A 22,213-nucleotide genomic window follows, 5' to 3' on the forward strand; every position below is an offset into this window, starting at 1 on the left:
ACATACAAGGTCACCTTTTTAGTGATTAAAAATTTAATATTATGTGCTAATTTTAATTACAAGGTAATTATTCAATTTTAACTCCGCCAAGGTGAATATTTTGCATGTCCAGAAATAGAAATGTGCAAAAATTGCACTGTTTGTCCCTTTATATTTTGTTATCTTAATCTTAATAATACCTAAGAAGGTATTATTAAAATTAAGATAACCAAACATAAGGGTTTTAAAATTTTATTTTAATTAAAAAGACTTTTGATGAAATATCATAAGCATCCGTACATAATATTATAATATTATGTACGGATGCTTATGACCCCCTATATACTAAATTTCATGATAATCGTTGGAGCCGATTCCGAGATTCCAATTATATATATACACATGTATACAAGAATTGCTCGTTTAAAGATATGTAAAGATAATATATACCTATAGAATTGTAGGCAAATATCAAATTCCAGTATGTCCACCATAAGCGAAACTTGGCAAATGAGAGAAATATGTTTTTGGCTATTGATAAAGGTATTTCTTGGAATTTTCAGCAAATTTTAAAGTTAAATAAAAGGGGATTTATGTAGGAGATAGTATGTAAAGGAAAATATAAAAATACAGTTTTGATAAGAGATTACGCTTTAAAACCTTGTTATAGTTTGGACATATCGGTGTTTGGTGTATAGGCCTCTTGGATATCTCTAGTGGCGCGGCGAGTGGCAGATTCAGGCAACACGTGTATGTCAGAGTGCGATCAGCTGTAAAATACGGTTTACTATTTTTAATGAAAACACGTTGAAAACTAAAAAATGCTCTGAAATAGGAAAATATGGGCGGTACAAGGTACTGTTGTGTTGTAGGGTGCAAAAATTCCCAATCTTCGAATCGTGAATTAACGTTTTATTCGTTTCTGAGGCGGAATTGGGAAACGTATCGAAATCAACATGCCGATTATTAATCATGCTTAAATCTAAATCTCGCATGAATATTTCTAAAATATCACGTGCAAATTATTTTTAATATCATTGTTTCATTATGTATAATAATATATTATTGTAATTTAAAAAACGATATACTTAATTAAAAATAACAAATAAAATTATTGTCGGTTCAATATTTCAGAACAATACTTATTCCTTCAATATTCACTTTCGCATTAATTTATACTATTATCATTTATCATACTAATATACTAATTATGGCCCATGGGCCTGCAACTAAGCGGAGATCGTCGTCCCACCTAGTTGGAGGTCGACCTCCAAAACAATATGTACTTAAAAAATGTTGCCCTTTTGGGCCGGAGGCCCGTGGCATTTTGCCAGCCCTATAGTTACGCCACTGGACATAGGATACTTTTTGTCTCCGGAAAATGTACGGTTCCCGAACCCGCGCGAGTTATGGCACAGCGGAGTTGCGGGCGTCATCTAGTAAATATGTATAATATATTATTACATATTAAAATTTTCTTTGATAATGAAATACAATATCTTCATTTTCCATTTTTATTTTGCATGTACGGTTGAATAGTTGCTAAAAATATATTTGTTTACATGATTCAACTATTAATTAATTTTCCAATTAATACATAGCTCTCCACTTTCACGTCGTACAGTCGATTACCTACTCGTCTGTGGTATTATTTTTACACGGATGATTCTTTCTCCATCATCATGGATTTCGAAGACCTCATGAACATGATTGCTTTGGAATAGTTTGCGCCCTATAATTTTTAATTAGGTAAACAACCTGTTATTAGTAATAACTAATAAGTAATAGGGAACTAATAAGATGATCTTACAAATAAATAAATACACAGTAAAAAATCATATTCAATGAATTTGAAAGAATATTTCATGATCGTGTATATTTAAGTAAATATAGCTTTCGATACAGATTTTCCGCGGAAAAAGTGTGTGGAAATATTCCGAAATCCAAACTTAATAGTAATTTGGCTCATTACTTTTTATTGTGCTAAGAATATAAACAATTATATACCAAAAAAGTGCAGTGACTTGTATGAGAATCATATGAGAAAAGCGGTCACGAGTTTCCGCCGTCAACCGACCCGCGGCGTAGCAATATATTGCAATACTGTGCCTATACTGTCGAAATTTATCGGAGTTTGAAAAATATCGCTGTGGACTTACCGAATTTCGAAAAATAGGTACTGGACTTACCTAGTTTTGATAAATCTTATTTTGACAATCCCGTACTGAGGGTTGCTTCATTCAGTCGTAATATTTTACTAAGCCATAAAATAAAACACATCTTATTACAATGCAGTTTAACTTTATTCTCGGCATTTTTCTTTTTAACTTTTAACACAGACATCTTCTTTGCTCTTTCAGGATTCACCACACTAATTTGTATACTGCGCGTTCTTCAATTTTTCTCACAAAATTCAATAAAATCGACGACAGCAAAGTGTCTTGAAAATTCTTCAAACTGGCTGCCATCTTGGACGCCATTCTTAGTTGTGATTGGTCGAAGTGGACGTGCTTGAGTTTGATTTCGATTTGTCAATGGACGTACCGGGTTTTGAAATAAATCGTCGATTTTAAACGTTGTTTTTATACAGTTTTTGGGGACTTATCGTGATTTGGAAAAAAGAAACATAAAGAGAACTAAATTTCAAATTTAGCGCCATTCATAGTTCAGTTTCGAGTATGGGTGTGACTTGCCGGGTTTTGATATTCACCTACACAGATATAATATCTATATAAAATATAAAAAATATAAATTTCAAATTTTCTTAGTCTCAACACCACGTTCGTGGAAGTCCAGGGAAGAAGGCATACATATTACATATTATATTAGGAGAGAAGTGATACGAAGTGCACCGGGTTATCTAATCTTAAATAAAAAGTATTTGTAGATTATTAGATAATATATTAGATCACGGGGAAAAACATAGGACTTGGTTCACTCGGGTCTCCTGTATATAATAGGTATATGATATTTCCTAAGATTCATCAAAATCGACCTAGCAATTTCGGTGCCTTTTCAATACAAACTAACCAACAAACCTTTATTACATTAGTGTTAAAAAGGCGACATTTTTCAAGGTACTTTTAACTGAAAATTTGTAAATAATAACAATTTTTATTGCGACCATCAAAACCTTTATTATTCTTTTGACCATCGTAACTTTTGTTTATTTTGTTTACGTTAATGTATATGAGTCCTTATTGTTTTATTACCCCTTTAAATGTAACAGTAATAAATTAAAAATTCTATACACTCGTAACATAATTAAAGTTCTGACAATTAGCATTTAACACCTTTGGATTAAATAATAAAGATGAATTTTTATTCATTATAATTTATTACTATTTGGAATAGTAGATGTTATAGTTGTACAATTTTTAATATTTGTCTGATACCAACCTTTGAAAAGTGGCTTGATAGACACAGTAGATAATTTTATTACTCAGGGTCAATTCAGACAGCAACGCGACGAGGCGAGGCGCGGCGGGGCATAATTTTTTATAGATTTGACAGATTTCAATTGCGTAAGACGTCTGGAGAATCTGTCAAATCCATATAAATTTAGAAATGCATCTACGCGTCGCGTTGCGGTCTGAATCAACACTAAGGGGAAGGATCCAGTCAAACTGTGTATTTTACCATATCAAAAGGCCTTTCCTATATTCTGATGGTAACAACAATAACACCAGCATAATATTATTAAAATTCTCTTAAAACCTGACTAAGTAAGTTAGTAATAAACTTCAAGGAGAAACTCTAAAAGAGGGTAGGGTGTAGTTTTATGAGGAAATGCAGGTCACGTGACCCGTATAAGGAAAATATTAACTTTTCCTTTCGACTTCATTTACTATGTGTATTTTTTTTTATTAAATAAGGGGGCTAACTAGCAAACGGGTCACCTAATGGTAAGCAACTACCGTCGCCCATGGACACTCGCAATATCAGAAGAGCTGCAGGTGCGTTGCCAGTCTTTTAAGAGGGAATACGCTCTTTTCTTGAAGGTTTGCAGGTCGTATCGGTCCGGAAATACTGCTGGTGACAGTTCATTCCAAAGTTTTACAGTGCGCGGCAGAAAGTTACGCGAAAAACGCACTGTGGAAGACTGCCACTCATCAAGGTGATGAGGATGGTATGTTTTTCGCGTGGGACGATAGCGAAAAGTTGCAGGTGGTATGATTCCGAACAATACCTCAGAGCACTCCCCGTGATACAACCGATAGAGGATGCAGAGTGAAGCTACATCTCGGCGTAATTCCAGGGGGTCCAAGCTGTTTGAAACACTATGGCAGTCAACAATTCGAGCAGCCCTTCGTTGGATACGATCCAGAGGGAGCAGTTGGTATTTTGGCGCCCCTGCCCAGAGATGAGAACAATATTCCATATGAGGCCGAACCTGCGCCTTGTAGAGTTGTAGGCGTTGGTCCGGACTGAAGTACTGTCTCGCTCTGTTAAGAACGCCAAGCTTCTTCGAGGCTAATTTGGCCTTACCCTCAAGATGATATCGGAACTGGACTTCGCTCGATATGTTGACGCCAAGTATCTCAATGCTAGGGGAGATGGTTAAAGATGTGCCCTCGAAACGAGGATAAACGACCATTGGTGACTTTTTAGTGGTGAACGCGCAGACTTGTGTCTTGGCGGGGTTGAATTGGACTAAGTTACGTCTACTCCATTCAGAGACCTTCTCCAATGAATTCTCCACCTTAGACACAAGTTCGTTTCGACTCTCAGTGACATTTTGCCGAGAAATATTAGGGGAGCCAGTATATACAGCATCACCGGTACTATCATCCGCATAGCAATGAATGCCGTTGGTTTGTAACATGTCATTGATATGCAGTATGAATAGAGTAGGCGATAGCACACAGCCCTGAGGGACACCAGCATTAACAAACTGAGTTTCCGAGCATTCGCCGTCAACTACGACCTTTATGCTTCTGTCTGCTAAGAAACTAGTGACCCACTTACATAATTTCTCGGGCAGCCCGTATGATGGAAGCTTTGATAGCAGCGCTTTATGCCGAACCCGATCAAAGGCCTTCGCAATGTCCAAACTAACAGCCAATGCCTCTCCCTTCGACTCAATTGCCTGAGCCCAACGATGAGTCAGGTATGCCAAGAGATCACCAGCCGAGCGACTCTTACGGAACCCGTATTGTTTGTCGCTTAGCAATCCCTGGCCGTCCAAGTATCGAAGAAGCTGGCTATTGATAATGGATTCCATTATCTTCGAGAAGAGAGAGGTTATAGCGATTGGTCTGTAGTTGGAAGGATTTGAGCGATCACCTTTTTTGGGGATCGGGTGCACCAAGGCTGTCTTCCAGGAAGCCGGGACGATGCCAGTGGAATAGGAGAGCCGAAAAAGACGCGTCAAGACCGGAGCCAACTCTGGAGCACACTTTTTCAACACAATAGGCGGGATTCCGTCAGGCCCACTCGACTTTTGGATATCAAGGGAACAGAGGGCTTTTCGCACTGAGCGCTGATGAAACCGTATATCCGACATGATGCTCGTGCATCGCGGTATGGTCGGCGGTTTCTGCCCCCCGTCATCCAGGGTCGAGTTTGACGCAAAAAGCTTGCCCAGAAGATTGGCTTTGTCTTTTGCGTCCTGGGCCAACGATCCATTTCCTACGTGTAGGGATGGTAGGGTTGGCTTGCAGAAATTTCCTTCAATAGCTTTGGCCAGAGACCAGAATGCACGGGTACCCGAGGGGAGGCGCTCAAGTCTCTTGCCAATTCTATTGACGTGCTGTTGCTTTGCCCGAGTAATCTCTTTCTTGAGGGACCTAGAGGCAAGGTTGTACTCCTTTTTATATGTGCTGGTATTTAAATCCCGAGCAGACACTGCGTTGGCCCAGGATTGGTAAGCCTCCTGCTTCCGGCGAGAAGCTTTTTTGGGGGATGAACCAAACCAGGGACGAAATCTGCCGCCAGTTGGCACTACAGAGGTCGGAATGAAAAGTTCCATCCCCTGCATCACCACATCGGCAACAGAGTTGGCAGTGTTGTCGGGATCATCCGGCGAGAAGCACACGTGCCCCCAAGGATAGGATGCAAAAAACGACCGCATCCCATCCCAGTCTGCTGACTTGTAGTGCCACACACGACGGTATTTAACAGCGCGCTGTCTTAACACCGTCGTAAGTATTTGCGTTACTCCATGAATATGTTACGTACCTTATAGCTGTAAAGTAGAAAAGATTTTGAAGTATGTTACATTGCTAAAAAGGTTTTTTTTTTAAGAAATAAGGGGGGCAAGCGAGTAAACAGGTCACATGATGGAAAGCAACTTCCGTCGCCCATGGACACTGGCAGCATCAGAAGAGCTGCAGGTGCGCTGCCGACCTTTTAAGAGGGAATAGGATAATAGGGGAGGGTAGGGAAGGGAATAGGGGAGGGTAGAGAAGGAAATAGGAGAGGGTAGGGAAGGGAAAAGGGTAGGGGATTGGGCCTTCGGTAAACTCACTCACTCGGCGAAACATAGCGCAAGCGCTGTTTCACGCCGGTTTTCTGTGAGCCCGTGGTATTTCTCCGGTCGAGCCGGCCCATTCGTGTCGAAGCATGGCTCTTCCACGTCATGGTGCTTAATAGACAAGGACAGTAAACTTTGTATTGCGCATCCATTGCGTAACTATTTTTATTACTGTACTATAACGGCCCGACGAAAGTTTTACCGCCCAAACCGCTGAACCGATTTTGCTGGAATTTGGTATACCAAATTCCAGCAAAATCGGTCCCGGGATTCATTCAATCTATAGATCCCGGGAAAGGACATAGGATATTTTTATCCCGGAAAAAAGTACGGTTCCGCCGCGATAAACGAACTTTGGCGCAACGGAGTTGCTGACGTCATGTAGTAAGTAAATATCTATATTATTATGCATTAACAGCTTTTTTTTTTTGTATTTATCCATCTGGAACCAACGCGGTCACACTGCATTGATTTTAGCAAGTTCATTTTAAATTTTGTTTGTCTCACTAAATCTCGAAAACGGCTAAACTGATTTGGCCAATTTTAGTTTTGAAATATTCGCGGAAGTCCAGAGAATGTTTGTATAACGGCCGTTCCCAATATTTGATCTATCTCTGGTTTTGCCCTACTAGAGATAGGAATAGCTCACATTACGGCCGTTCCCAATATTTGATCTATCTCTGGTTTTGCCCTACTAGAGATAGGAATAGCTCACAATTGACATAAAATATATGTGCCTAATGTCTAACGGCCGTTCCCAATATTTGATCTATCTCTGGTTTTGCCCTACTAGAGATAGGAATAGCTCACAATTGACATAAAATATATGTGCCTAATGTCTAACGGCCGTTCCCAATATTTGATCTATCTCTGGTTTTGCCCTACTAGAGATAGGAATAGCTCACAATTGACGTAAAATATATGTCTCTAATGTCTAATGTGAGTTATTTCTATCTCTAGTAGGGCCAAACCAGAGATAGATCAAATATTGGGAACCGCCGTAAGGAGAACAATGATACGAAGTTCATCGGATCATCTAGTCATCAATAAATCATGTTTGTTTGCAAATTAACAAATGAACGACATGGCGTTGGTGGTGTAATGGTCAGCATAGTTGCCTTCCAAGCAGTTGATCCGGGTTCGATTCCCGGCCAACGCACACTTTTTATTATCATCCTGAAAAAAATTTAACTGTATAGTTAAACTAATACATAATACGTCTTTTATTTCTTTGTCTTGCAAGTTGCAATATGTATTTACAATATTATACTTTAAAATAATTATCTTCTTCATTAAAATTCCTACTGTCTCCTATTAAATCACGCGCCTGATGTATTTTCATCGGCAACATCTTAAATAACTATTGCTATTTTATTTTATAGTATCAACTAGAGATTACTCATAAACTATCAGACTTCAGAGAAGTTGATTTATATGTATATGGCAGAGTGTGGACCTACTTAATTTGGTCGATTTATGTCACACCCAGCCGTTAGGTCAAAACTAATATTAATTTTACAATAACCCGACCAAATAACGTAGGTCTGTCAGCTGCCTATGAATCAACTTCTCTGATGGATACCGGTTCGAATTATTGCCAATCATATTTTGCTAAAAATATCATGATTTTAGTAGTAACAATGTTATAATAAAGGTAATTTTCATACCGTTAATCTTAGCACTTTCTTGATATTATACATTACTAGCTAGGTAGCTGTCTCGGCAAACGTTTCTTTGCCATGCAAGTATGTCACCAAGGCAACGTCCATCGCTATCCCGTCGCAGAAACAATGGTCGCCGTCAGTCTCGAGTTGTAATAATTTACTATTATTTATTCAACAAATGCACTTATCAATATAAAAAGTACCCAGTAACCGATTCTCAGACCCACTGAATACGCATATAAAATTTGTTTAAAATCAGTAAAACCGTTTCGGAGGAGTACGCGGCCTAACATTGTGACGAGAGACGAGAATTTTATATATTAGATATTATCGTCTTTTTTGTTTGACTTTCTAAGAAAGAGGCGGTTAGGTTAAATTTGCTGGATTATGTCAATCTCAGCAGTCAGAATATGTTGACTAGCATTGACTAAACATAACCAGGAAATGTATGTCTTGTCGAGTAGAAGAAGGAAAAGCTACTATTTAAGGAAAAACGGGTAAAAGAAAACCAAATATCACATTATAAGCGTTTTATCAAAACATTGAAACTCATTAAGTACAAATTGTAATACTAACACAGGTACAATCAGCATAATAAATATCACAGGTCGAGCAACGGCCAAGCGTGAACTTGGAAAACAGTGTACATTATACAAATGACATCATACATTTCCCTAAAAATTTACAGAAAAGACAACCCAAACAACAGAAAAGACAAGATTTATATTAATGTCTTGTTATGAATTTCTAATAAGAACGGAAAATTTCTTAAAGATATTATGTATTTGATTTACGTGAAATAAATACGGTAATTTGGAATTCACGTTGGTTGGTTACGTAAACATCATCAGAGTTTTTCATAAAAACTTTTCATCAGCAAAATAAACAATGTTGATTAAACAGTTGTCTACAGCGAACATTTTGGTTACGAAGTGGTCTACAGAGAACAAACTTTGAAAGCTGCTAAAGTTGACAGTCCAAATCCGACTTTAACGTTGCTTATTATTTACGAAGCTGACTGTACACAACTATGGCAAACAAAATATTAACAATACTTACAACTATATTTACAGCATATAGAATAACATCTAATGTAAATAAATAGAATCGACACATTATTACAATCCAAATATTGGCAAATAAAGAAATATTATTATAACAAGCAACTATGAAACAATAAAGTTTAAAATGCTTTGAATATCCACTATAATAATATTACTTTAACTTTCTTTATAACTTTATTATTTTTAATTAAAATAGATCACTTTATCTCATATTCTACTCTCAATATGATTTTGAATTCTCATAATATCTAAAAAATCTATATTTTTTATTAAAAAATGCTAAAATATTCTAATATTGAGATAACGTGATAAGAAATACATTTTCAAAAATGCAAGGCACCACTTTAGCACCAAAATTTTGCCTTATGATAGGTAATAAAATATTTTATCATCTATACAATAACTGGAAGAACATGATTTTATCGTTTGAATAACATTAAAATACAAAGTTACAAAAAATATAAATTACAATATCTACTTGCTTAATACCAAAAAGCTTTCGATTTTTTTGTCACTTTTGAACTTGGAGTTCTACAAAATCTAAATTTTTACGTATATTTTGTTACCGTTGTATACTTTACTTTGTCTTAAATTGTCTACCGACAATCTAGATATTTGTATAACAGTCTAATCTAATTCTAAAATATATTCTATTGGTATTACGTATTTGTACGGTTTATTTTCTTAGTATCCTTTAGTGGGATGTGGATACCAACATTCATTTAACAGTCCTATATCGTTCCTGATTAATTCTGGCTTTCCTTGTTTATTGCTAATATGTTTAGGCATAGCTACATTATTTTATTTGGGCTGGGAGCCACTAAGATATTTTGATACAGGCCCTCTGAGTCTTGCTGCTACTGATTCTAAGTATATTTACAATGATAACTGTCAATATATAGCAATTTTAAAATATAGCAAAGATTTTTCATACTTATGTAATAATGCTACATTTTGAACACCTTGAGTCAATATTATAGAATATATTTTGGGAAAACATTCTTGAACACCCTTAATATAAAAATCTAATATTGTTGTTAATAGATATTATTTTTATATTACCTATTGCCTAGTTATAAATTCCAATCTACGCTTTGAGGTAATGGATGATTTTAATGGAAATATATACAGCGAGCAATGATGTTATAAAGAAGATAAAGAAAATATTAATATTATGATCGTGATGTTGAAATATAATACCGTTATAAATTATACTATAATACACTTAAAATAATACTGGTGGAAGTCTCAGCACTGCGGCTCAACTAGACCAAACTTTAGGCACTAGAAATCAGTCTATTCTTATTTTATAATTTCATTGTGATCCAAGCCCTCTTGACGGGACTTTTAAATAAATCCTAGTTAAACTCCTAATTTGGATACCTTAAACTATGAGAACATTACAACTATCGGTTAATACACAAGGATTCTACATATTTTGGGTCCATCTCGTCAATTTTGCGACCCTTCGTCTCCGGAACGAATAGAACTACGAATAGAAGGCACATGACAGATATGCCGGCGTACATCCAGAAGAGGCCGTACAGGCCTATGTAATCTTTGAAGTTGGGCATCGTTTTGACGTTCACGAAACCGCACAGGTAGCTAAAGCTGGTCGCCAATGCGCTGCCAGTGCTCCTGTACTCCAGAGGAAACAGTTCACCGACCAATAACGACGATATGGGACTGATGCCCAACGCGAACGCGATGGTGAATATCAGAATGCAAATCAAAGGGATCCAGTCGTAGCCCGGCGTGACGGGGTTGTCGAAAGGCAGAACTTGAGTTCTCAACACCATGTCGTAGTAGAGGTACGAGCCGAGGCCGGCCAACGCAATAGACATCATCACTCCGCTGCCGATGAGCAGCGGCAGTCTACCGACGTTGTCGATCAGCATCCCAGATATACACGAAGCTAGCAGCTGTACCACGCTCGTAGCGATGGCGACGCCGTGAGCGTTCATCGTTCGGAAGGTCTTCCTGAAGATGGTTACTGCGTAGAAGTTGAGCACTTGGGAACCAGTAAACTTTTGGAAGAACATGAGGCCGCACGTTATCAGAACAGGTCTCATCAGACGCTTTGACGGGAGTGCCCTCAGTCTCGCTGCTTGGCTGTACTGCTTACTCGCGAGTATATTCGTCCGGATTGTCGCCAGCTCCTGTCTTATATCTGAGTCTGGGCCTCGCAGCCATTGCAGAGATTCCGCCGCCTCTTGATCCTTCTCGCGAAGGAGCAGGAGAGAAGGAGTTTCGGGTATGAAAAGCAAGGCTAGAAAGAGCAGGATGGGCGCTGTCGCAACGACTAAGGCAAGCTGGTTCCAGCTCAGGTAAGCTCCCATGGAGAAGGAGATCAAGATTCCGATCTGGTTCAGGATCTTAAGCACGGAGCTAAGGCAGCCACGGATCTCCGCTTCGGCTATTTCCGTCACGTATACCTGCGAACAAACAAACATTTTAATTTTCTTTCTTCAAATTCCTGTTTTTCTGTTTGTACACCACATATTGAACGAGAATAGTTCACGGATCACGGCTGTTAGAAAACAAAAGGTCCAATTAGTGCTTGTTAACGCTCATGACGGGAACAAATACTTCGGAGAAAACAATCAATTTTTTTTTACAAACATTTGTATTGTCTCTAATGACGCACAAACGGACAATTGATCTTAAAAATCTACGAGAGAATCCCAGATATCATTGTATTAAAAAACATCAATATTGTTTCTCCAGTAATTTTCCCATGAATACCCTTATTAATACCAAAACAAAAAGTAGGATATTTCCCAATTGTCCTTAAAAAAGGAAAAACAGCTTCCACATTAGTATGCCGGTTCTGAATTTTCTATTACAGAACAGGAAGGAGGGCGAATGGAAAAGCATTTTGCGAATATTGGGACGCGAAATTATCTGCACTGGCGAAAATGAAAAACAGTCAAAGTGGCAGTTTATATTGCAGTATTCAAAGGCTCAGCGTAGAATATGGATGAAGCGAAAGTTTAACGAAATAGCTTTAATGGACGAGTATTTTTGTGTCGCTTTTTAACGTTCTATAACTTTTATATTCGATATCCTTGTTTGATGTTTTATCGACCGCGACAATACAAAGTTCCTTTTAAGCTGGCAGGAGATTGACATCGTTCACGTGTACAGTGTACACTATGTAAGTTATAATTTTAACCATCTCTGCAGTCGTTTCGGTCACTTTCTTGTTGTTTAAATAGAGGGATTATTCTAGCAAAAGTATATTTTTTTAAACTAGCTAAGCAGCAAGTCTGTTGATGTACAAAATAATATTTCAATACATTTACCAAGAACATGTAGGAACGTGTGCCTCGAGGGAAAATTGCCTTGTTTATGGCATTTACATGGTTACGTTACCGTACAAATACAAGTGCTTGTAGTAAATAATTCAATATAGGTATTTACATTATCAAATTAAACTATGAAGATTTGCTGATTGGAATTTAACAGGCAGTTATCACGTTGGTGGTGTAATGGTCAGCATAGTTGCCTTCCAAGCAGTTGATCCGGGTTCGATTCCCGGCCAACGCACGCTATATTTACCACTTTGTTAGTAACAAAAATTCATACTAATTTTACCACAAGACATTATAAATTTACCTATCTGTATTTTGTAAATCATACACATTGTTATGTATTTATGATTATGACTTACTTACTTACTTATTATTATTATTACTTATATACTTCTTTGCGCCTAATACAAATTTGGATAAAAATTATTAAGAAGATACATTATTTCTGGACAAGGTGGGAGGGATAATTTTTATCTTACAAAAATATTATTATATACTGATCCCGCACGATAAACAGCGCAGCTTTACGGGCTACCTCTCGTTAAATAATAAAATTACAATGACAAAAGAGCCCGCTTAAAATTTCCACGAGATAGCACAATGATCTAGCACTTTCTTCGGGAAAATCCATAATCCCATCGATCACAGGTAACAAAAGGTGGATCGTAAACGGCAAAAACATGTGAACATCAACCGCAGGCATCTGAGCCACAGGAATGAGGAAAAATTATGGAAAGACACTATGAAAAAGTATTAATAAGTGTATGTATGACACACTAGTTATTTATATATTTTTTTAATGAAAATAAGGGGGCAAACGAGCAAACGGGTCATCTGATGGAAAGCAACTTCCGTCGCCCATGGACACTCGCAGCATAAGAAGAGCTGCAGGTGCGTTGCCGGCCTTCTAAGAGGGAATACTGTAGGGAAGGGAATAGGGTAGGGGATTGGGCCTCCGGTAAACTCACTCACTCGGCAAAACACAGCGCAAGCGCTGTTTCACGCCGGTTTTCTATGAGAACGTGGTATTTCTCCGGTCGAGCCGGCCCATTCGTGCCGAAGCATGGCTCTCCCACGTACAAAACTAGCCTTGTTCTAAGTGATTTCTTAAAGCAGATCTCAAGTTGATTCCTATGTAGCGTAAGTACCTACATATAATGTTATGATATGAGAAAGAATTATAACAAGAAAAAGCTTGTTTTACGTAATCACATTTAGACAATAGAAATATCCTAATATTTAACGATGTTCTAACTACGACATAAAGGGTTAATTTTGAGGTCACAAAGTCAATAAATAGCTCCATCACAAATATTACTGTATTTAAATTTTACTGTAGTAAGAAAAAGTAAGTAATATAAAGTTACATATAGTTTTATTTTTGACCTCGTAACATTTAAAACTTGTTTCAGGGGAACTAACTGTAACTTTTTGTGTAATGTTTGTATGCATTGCATTGCTGTGAAAAGTTTTTGTGACAGTTACAGTGTGACAGTAAACGTGTGACTGCCAAGTTATGAGTTATGGCACAGTTAGTATTGTTCCATAAGTGTCCCATACGATAAATTCCAAATAAGGAATGCGTTCATCCATAATTCAATAATGTCAATGGATCATAACTGCAACGACAACCTTCATTTATAATCCCATGACAATTGTTTAAAAAGCTTAATTTCTCACGTTCGTTCTCATCTTATATTATCTTTAAACGAGCAATTCTTGTATATATATAGCAATTCTTCTTCTTCTTCAACAGATAATTGGAATCTCGGAAGCGGCTCCAACGATTTTCATGTATATAGGGGGTTTCGGGGGCGATAAATCGATCTAGCTAGGAATCATTCTCAGAAAATGTATTTTTATTCGTGTTTTATCGATAATCGATAAACTGAAAAATATGACTCTTCCTGACATCTATTGGCGAATAATAATACTATTATGTAAGCAACTAATTGTTTTAACGACCAGCAGATGGCGTTATTAAGTAACACGAAGTCAATGAGTGTTTGCTATACCGAGCAAAGCTCGGTCATCCAGGTACTGATAGTGTTAAGTAGTAATCCCGAGTATTATAGATCCATACTAATATAAATGCGAAAGTGTGTCTGTCTGTCTATCTGTCTGTTACCTCTTCACGCCCAAGCCGTTAAACCGATTTTGCAGAAAATCCCGGAAAATTATACGGTTCCCGCGCGATTAAGAGGAGTCCACACCGCCCTTTTTTCCATACAAACGTTGTCCCCTGTTTCCTCCCTGGATAATGCTAGTAGGGTTATAATTTTTTTCCTGAATATCAACGGCCACTAATACAATGTCCCTATGTTCTTTTTTTATAATTTAATTATTAAAGAAGATATGAACGTTCAAAAACCCAAAAAAATGGCCAGATTTTCCGCTGTGTTCAAACATCCAGAAAACAGATTTGGCTAGATTATACAAAAAAAATAAAACACAGCTCAAGCCTTTTTTTATTCTTTAATGAAAAAAGTACTTAAATCGGTTAAGTTTTGGAGAAGGAATCAGGGGACAACGAATCGTTGATTTTCTGCAGTTGTCTCTTTCGCGTTCTGCGGTATAGGCTTGAGGTAAGGGAGACAGCTATAGATATTATACGTACTTTTTTTTTTCATTTCTCTAGCCCCTGGTGTATCCTCTTAACGAATTTTACCTTATGAGTTATGATAAAGAAACATAGAAAATAATACCAGTAGTTTTAGAACTTTTAGATTAAAAAGGGTCTACAATAAAAGGAAAGTTTAAAGTATGTACTTCTTACGAGTAGGTATAAATAGGACAGTTTTAACTCATGACTCAATAGTAGGTACTCAGAAAAACGGGTACTCAGAAAAGCCAAGCTTTTTCCGTATCCATTGAACATTACTCTATTTTAATTTGTGCTAGTAACGACTGACAGTGGCCAGACAGCAGTACAAATATTATTTGCGATAACAACTAGGACACAGGTGTTTTGTATGTTATTCAGGTCTTAAAATAAAGTTATTGTTAGCCATATAACATTTGTATTAGACCATATTCAAAGCTGTAAATATGATATATTTCGCAACTTAAGTCTGAATACAGAATAATATTTTATTCAAATAAATAATTTCGATAGTGGAAAATTTGAATTGAAATTACATTTTAGGAATATTTTAGACTAGCTGTTGCCCGCGACTTCGTCCGCGTTACCATAGTAGTTCACATCCAAAGTATTATTTATTGTACAAAAATATTCAGTATACAGAATTGACTTTCCTACGATTTTATTATATATAGATGTTCCGCGCGGCTTCGCTTGCGTAATTTAGGAATTTCACGCAACCGTACATGTGGTCTATTCTTCATGTTTGCCAAATAACATAAAAATTGCTCCAGTAGTTCATAATATAATAAGCAATTCCATATAATTTCCCCCGTTTTTTTCACATTTTCATCTATTTCTTCGCTCCTATAAGTCTTAGCGTGATAAAATATAGCATATAGCCTACCTCGATGAATGGGCTATCTTATATTGAAAGAATTTTTCAAATCGGATAAGCAGTTCCTGAGATTAGCGCGTTAAATAGGCCCTTTCATATAATTTCCCCCGTTTTTTCAACATTTTCCTCTATTTCTTCGCTCTTAATAGTTTTAGCGTGATAAGATATAGCTTATAACCATCTTCAATCAATGAGATATCTAATACTGAAAGAATTTTTCAAATCGGACCAGTAGTTCCTGAGATTAGCGCGTTCAAATAAGCCCTTTCAAATAATTTCCCCCCGTTTTTTCCACATTTTCCTCTATTGCTTCGCTCCTATTATACTTAGCGTGATAAAATATAGCCTTTAGCCTTCCTCGAGAAATTGGCTATCCAACAGTAAAAGAATTTTTCAAATCGGACCAGTAATTCCTGAGATTAGCGCGTTCAAACAAACAAACTCTTCCCAATTATAATATTAGTATAGATATAGATCAGAGATTATTAATTCTACGTGGGAGGTATTACACAAATACAAACTTAGTATGCAATGGACACTATACTTAGTAAATGATTTGCCATGATACCGTGAATAATGAGAATCAATTTGGAAATAATATTTACCTGCTACAACTACAAGAGCCTATAATGCGGGGTGACATTAAATAAACAAGAGACCAATAAAAGAAAAATAATAACAGCATCCAATAAAAATTCTACGGAGTGGTCTGAAAGTTATATGCATTAGGCAATACCATAAAGTTAATATACCTAGCGGAATAGATAAACAAAGGCCTGAGCAATCGAGATGTCACTATCAGTAACACTGCATGGTAAAAAGAGACGTGTGATACATGACAGCACAACTCTTTTTTGACATCCTAGTCGGCACTTATCGGCACGTTGACAATTTAATCTCATAGAATTCATGTTCAATCATGTTTGTGTAAATGTATACGTACCGTACACATATTTTTACACACAGAGGTAAATCAATTTCGGTTTCGTTTGACAGCTCGAGATTGTTGCTCTATTCCGCTAGCTATATTAACTTTATGGGCAATACCTGCTAATAATGTTCCAATTTACTTAACAAAATTAAATAAAAACTAAAGGATACATACCTGCGTAATCATCGTGATGCAGCATATAAGCATCCCTCCGAAGAATGACGTCACGGACAGCATAGCGACGCTGGTGGAGACGGAGGTGAGGAGCCAGGCGAGGGCATACGGTAAGGCACATCCAAGCAACACAGTTCGTCGGCCGTAAGACATGGCCGCACCACCCACCATGCCGCCGAAGAATGCACCTGAGAAAAGAATAAAGGTAAGTTATAATAAAGGACCGAAGAATGCACCTGAGAAAGAAAGGCTAGTTATAATAATAAAGTAACTAGAATTAGATATATCATGTAATTAGCTAGTGTAAAAATACTAAGGTCATAGGGACGTCATAAAATGCTCCTAATAACAATGAAAAAGAAGGTAGGGAAAAATATAATCCTCAACTCTTATGAGTTGAGGATTATATTTTTCATTGTTTCTAGGGCAAAATAACATGATAGTTGTAATCAAGTTATTATTCACATTTGTGATACTGGAAAAAAGGAAAGAGATTGATTCTATAATCAATCTCTTGCCTATTTACGATCCAATAACACAGTTAATTTATGTAGAATAGTATGCTCACTATGCCTTAAGGCTGAGAAATCAATAAGAGTAGAGTTTGATAAAAACTCTCGCATACGCTAATATTAGTAATGATTAATGTAAATGTCTATCTCAAGCTATTGAACGGATATTCGAATTACAGAGTATATGCTACAAGACACAAGACAGACTATAATTTAGCCTGACTGTTAATATTTATTGATGGCTGTATCCAATAGCCAGTAGCATTAGATATTGTTTTGTATTTCATAACGTTTGCCTGTATTCTCCATCGATACTAATATTATAAATGGTAAAGTGTGCCTGTCTGTCTGTTACCTCTTCACGCCTAAACAGCTGAACCGATTTTACTGAAATTTGGTACACTTTGAGTCCCGAAAACTGATATAGGATCTTTTTGATGTTCCCTTGAGATAAACAAATTTTAGCGCAACGGAGATGCGGACACCAACTAGTTGAAAATAAAGACATACAAAACTATGATAACATTCACTATGCGTTATCAATGATGAATGCCTTAAAATGTTAATGAATAAATATTCAAAATTCCTTGTCTGATGTCTCCCATGCAAATATTCCTAAAGCACAGATTTTCCGATCAGGAATCGAAGCATTTAACGTATCAGTTAAAACGGAACAGACAGAAATAAACATGATCAGCCGTTTATTTTTGTTCCGTTGGGAACTCAAGGCAATTCTGTCCGACTTTTATTTCAGAGTCGGCAGTTTCTCCTATGTGTATTCTAGCGACAAGGTTTTCAGTGCAATTTCAAAGGAATTAGTATCTTCTTTTATTCACAACATTATTTTTAAGCAGCTTCCTAAATAAAAGAAATCTATATATTAATACGTGAGCCAAAAACTTTGTATCCCTTTTGAAGTTTTGACGAAAAATGGGGAAACGTAGGTGAATTAAATTTTGCACAGTTATAGTTTATATGGTGAAGGAGTGCATCGAGCTAATATTATTTTGAAATTATGCTTTTATCATACATTTTTTTAACAAATAAGACATTACACACACTACAACACACACACTAGGAAAAATGACAGATTTTGAGTGACAAGCCTATGCATACGAATTATACTCTTTTATTTATGGTTGAAGTCTGTTGACAACAAGGTGACAAATTGAAAATGGATTATAGTTTTTTTATTGAATCTTAGATACTATTAGACAATGCTTATACAGCCAGTCTGAGATCAGCTGAGTCCCAGAGACAAGAGTTGAAAAAAATATGATAGTCAGTATTTTTTTACAAAATGTAGGTAGTAGGTAGTCCTAATGTCGTGTCGTTGAAACTAAGGTCGACTTGACAAATTATTATAATTTATTTTAAATATTTTCACATAAAATATTTATTAAACGCCACTCTCTAAATCAAAACAAAGAAAATGTGTATAGCGCTCTAAAGAATTCGAAAATTGAAGATTTAAATCGTACGGAATGCCATCGATCAATCGAGTTTATTTCCAAAATCGATTCTCCAAAACGATCGAGCTCCGTAAATCACAGTTTGTTATATTTTGTTTTAACATTGCTCAGTACCAAAATAAACACAATGTCGGAAATACGATTTGCCACTGCACTGTTTATTTTGTGCTTATAGTTACGGTCCAAATCAGACGGATCACAAAACTTCATATTATTATTAAATGTACAATTTTGTGACTCGTCTCGACCAAAGGGCCATTGTATTAGTCAGAACTCAGGAGTGTTTATGTTTTTTATTTTATATAACAATATTTATTTTCGTATTATATCGTTTATAACTCGTCATATTATTTTAGATAGAGTGCCCTTTTTTTCGAACTTCTTCCTTTCTTTTTTCGAACGTCAGCAATGAATAATTAATATAGTATTAAGAAAGGTTTATCACTTATCTCTTATTGAAATCCTAAGCTAACTGTATGAGTCAAGGTACAACTGTATTTCAACATTTTGTCATTCATTATTCTTGAATCAATATTAATTCCGATGTTAAATTTATGTGAAACTGCGCCAGGGGCTAATTGACTTCGCCATTTCATAATTGTGTCTCTCTGACATTTATTGCTTCTATTTCAAATGGAGATTCGAGACCCTTGGACAAAGTACGCCTTTCTAATTTCTATATTATATATTTGATAAATGGACATTATGTATTAGGATTTGCGGCAATATATCGGTATTTTGTATCTGTTACGTTAGTACCTGATGCTAGATAATATTTAAGTTTGTAAATATCAACTGTTTCCTGCTTTCAACTTAGTATTCCGCAAGGGTCTGTTTTAGGACCAGTTTCTAATAAGATGTATAATATTGTGGGCCCTGTTCTGCATGTAAAATAATACAGAATCAGATACAAGCGTACAAGCAATTTAAATGAAAGTAAAGTGGTGTATTGTTAATGTGGATTATCGTAAAATTCGCAATTTATTGCTGTTTCTTTAGAACAATGTAAATCTGTTTCAGGGATGTCAAATACATTGTTTCATTGCATTTTATTATAGTCTAGTTTATTAGGTATCTTTCAAAGGTTTTATGGAATAAAAATTTAAAACCTAATACCTATTGTTAAATACTCTAAGTCTAAAAAATAACCGCAAAACGTAAAGCTACAGTAAAAAAGTATACAGGCCGTAACAAAATTCAGAGCTGCTACTTTCACAGTGAACTCTCTACAAGGAACACGTACACACCCTAAAGTATTATCACCTATTTTTTTTACATACTGTATATAAAGCAGTATACAGAGTGTAACTAAATAAAGTGATAATACTTTTGGGTGTGTAATTGTGTATGTGCCCCTTATATTGAGTTCACTGTAAAAGTAGCAGTGCTGAAAGAGTGATATTTTGTTATTTGCATGGGCAAGTACCCCAGCGAGCGTCATGGTCATGTGCCCATACAAAATATAATATGATAGATAGATTATGTACCATCGAGGAAATTGATTCCTAGGCAGTTAACAGACCAACGTCATTTGGTCGGATCATGTCAATTCAATATTAATTGTGATCTGTCGGCTGAGTTTGACATAACGCGACCAAACTACGTAGGTCCCCCATCTACCTAGGAATCAACTTCTCTGATAGCACATTCTATTGCATATTTGTTGTTTTAATCTCCCTTCAACGCGGGTGTCCTTCTTCCAGATCATATAAAATTCTATTTCTGTCCCCAGGTGATTCTGCTGTCAACCCTGAAGGGACAGCAGGTTGTATTAGATCGTATTCCATCGTAACAAGGACTATATTAGCTCGATTTAATTATTCAGACTACTTTAATATAGCACGTATAGTTTATGATCCCAGGATACTTTACGAGGCTTTTACGGAGGCTATATAACTACGAGTTTAAGGACGTGGGCTCCGAACCTACGTTTATGTCTAGAGCTAAAACACTATATTGCATTCGGAAAATTTTGCATCAGAATACATTAATGATTTAATAGAATAAGTACATATATTCAATAAGTTAAAACTAGATTTTTGTAGAGCGAAGGACACATAAGTGACTTACTAAGTTATTATTACTTGAATAAAAAAGGATTTTCAATTTGTTATAATACAACATCAGAAAGTATTATCAATACTTTTATGCATAAAATATATTAATATTTGAAGAAAAGCGTTTTTTTTTCAATTATGAAAAATACGCTACTTTTATTTTCTTCTTTAGTATGTTATTCTACTGCCATCTAACTACAGAATATTACTTAAATCTTGCAAGCAAACAAAGGTTTATTAATATTTCACAACCTATTGTAAAATAACAACCAAAGAAAGCTCTATTATTTTAAGGACTCTTTCAACACTATACACAGTACACACAGTCCGTTTGTCATTCTGTAGACAACAGTGAGATGAAACTGTCTCTCACAATGGTTAGAATGTTCATGGTGTGTGTTTGTCTGTGTATAACTGTCTACTAAATTATGTACTGCTGCCTTCGGGGTATTACTGGCTAAGGCCGTTTCTCAGAGCACCTAGAGATATATGAAGCTATAATATTATAGAATGTGTCCCAACACTCCCAACACTGGTGGTCCTTTAAAGGCATATTTTATTGACAAATTGGCTATCAATTTTTTTTCTCTAACTTTTGAAAAATAAATTCTCTGGCTCTCATACTAATCGGACCAATACTTAATAAGAAAATCGTTATAACTTCTAAACTATCTGATTCAGAGCATAGAAGTAAAGACATTTATTTAAGACAAAAACCTCCTCTATCTTTTTAAATTAAAAAAGAACCATCTAATACGCTAGATTTAAAAAGAAAGCCAATAAATAAAAAATACACATTTTTTTTTCCTCCAATGTTGGTTTTTCTATGTTTTATTCCACGATAACATATTGTCTGTGTAAGCGTAGTTCTACAAGCTTAGGTATCAAAATATGAGACCTTTTTTATCTTCATAGGATATTTACATGAGAAGTATTGGTTAGATTAGTGTGAAAACCCGAGAAAAACTAAACTGGGGCCTTACTCCCGAAACTGATATCGATTTCGATTTTCGATTTCAACGGTTTTTTGACATTTTTTAGACATATTTTAGATGTCTAAAGTGTCAAAAAACCGCTGAAATCGAAAATCAA

The 22,213-nt window shown here is 36.0% G+C and overlaps 1 protein-coding gene and 2 non-coding genes across 3 annotated transcripts in view; 2 read left to right on the forward strand and 1 right to left on the reverse strand.

Moving 5' to 3' along the window:
* Positions 1–7,541: 7,541 nt before the first annotated feature.
* Positions 7,542–7,613, forward strand: Trnag-ucc. Its single transcript has one exon. It is a non-coding gene; the product is annotated as a tRNA-Gly (tRNA).
* Positions 7,614–9,671: 2,058 nt separating this feature from the next.
* The window catches only part of LOC121727714 (facilitated trehalose transporter Tret1-like), a 69,432-nt gene continuing 56,890 nt past the window's right edge, over positions 9,672–22,213 (reverse strand). The window contains exons 4-5 of the mRNA XM_042115693.1: positions 17,081–17,268; positions 9,672–11,617 (exon numbers count right to left, since the gene is read on the reverse strand). Of these exons, the coding sequence (XP_041971627.1) occupies positions 10,589–11,617; positions 17,081–17,268 (1,217 nt within the window). The 3' untranslated portion in view covers positions 9,672–10,588. The remainder of the gene's footprint in view (positions 11,618–17,080; positions 17,269–22,213) is intronic.
* Positions 12,660–12,731, forward strand: Trnag-ucc. Its single transcript has one exon. It is a non-coding gene; the product is annotated as a tRNA-Gly (tRNA).

Source organism: Aricia agestis, chromosome 6 (genome assembly GCF_905147365.1).
Source record: "Aricia agestis chromosome 6, ilAriAges1.1, whole genome shotgun sequence".
NCBI classification, from domain to species: Eukaryota; Metazoa; Arthropoda; class Insecta; order Lepidoptera; family Lycaenidae; genus Aricia; species Aricia agestis.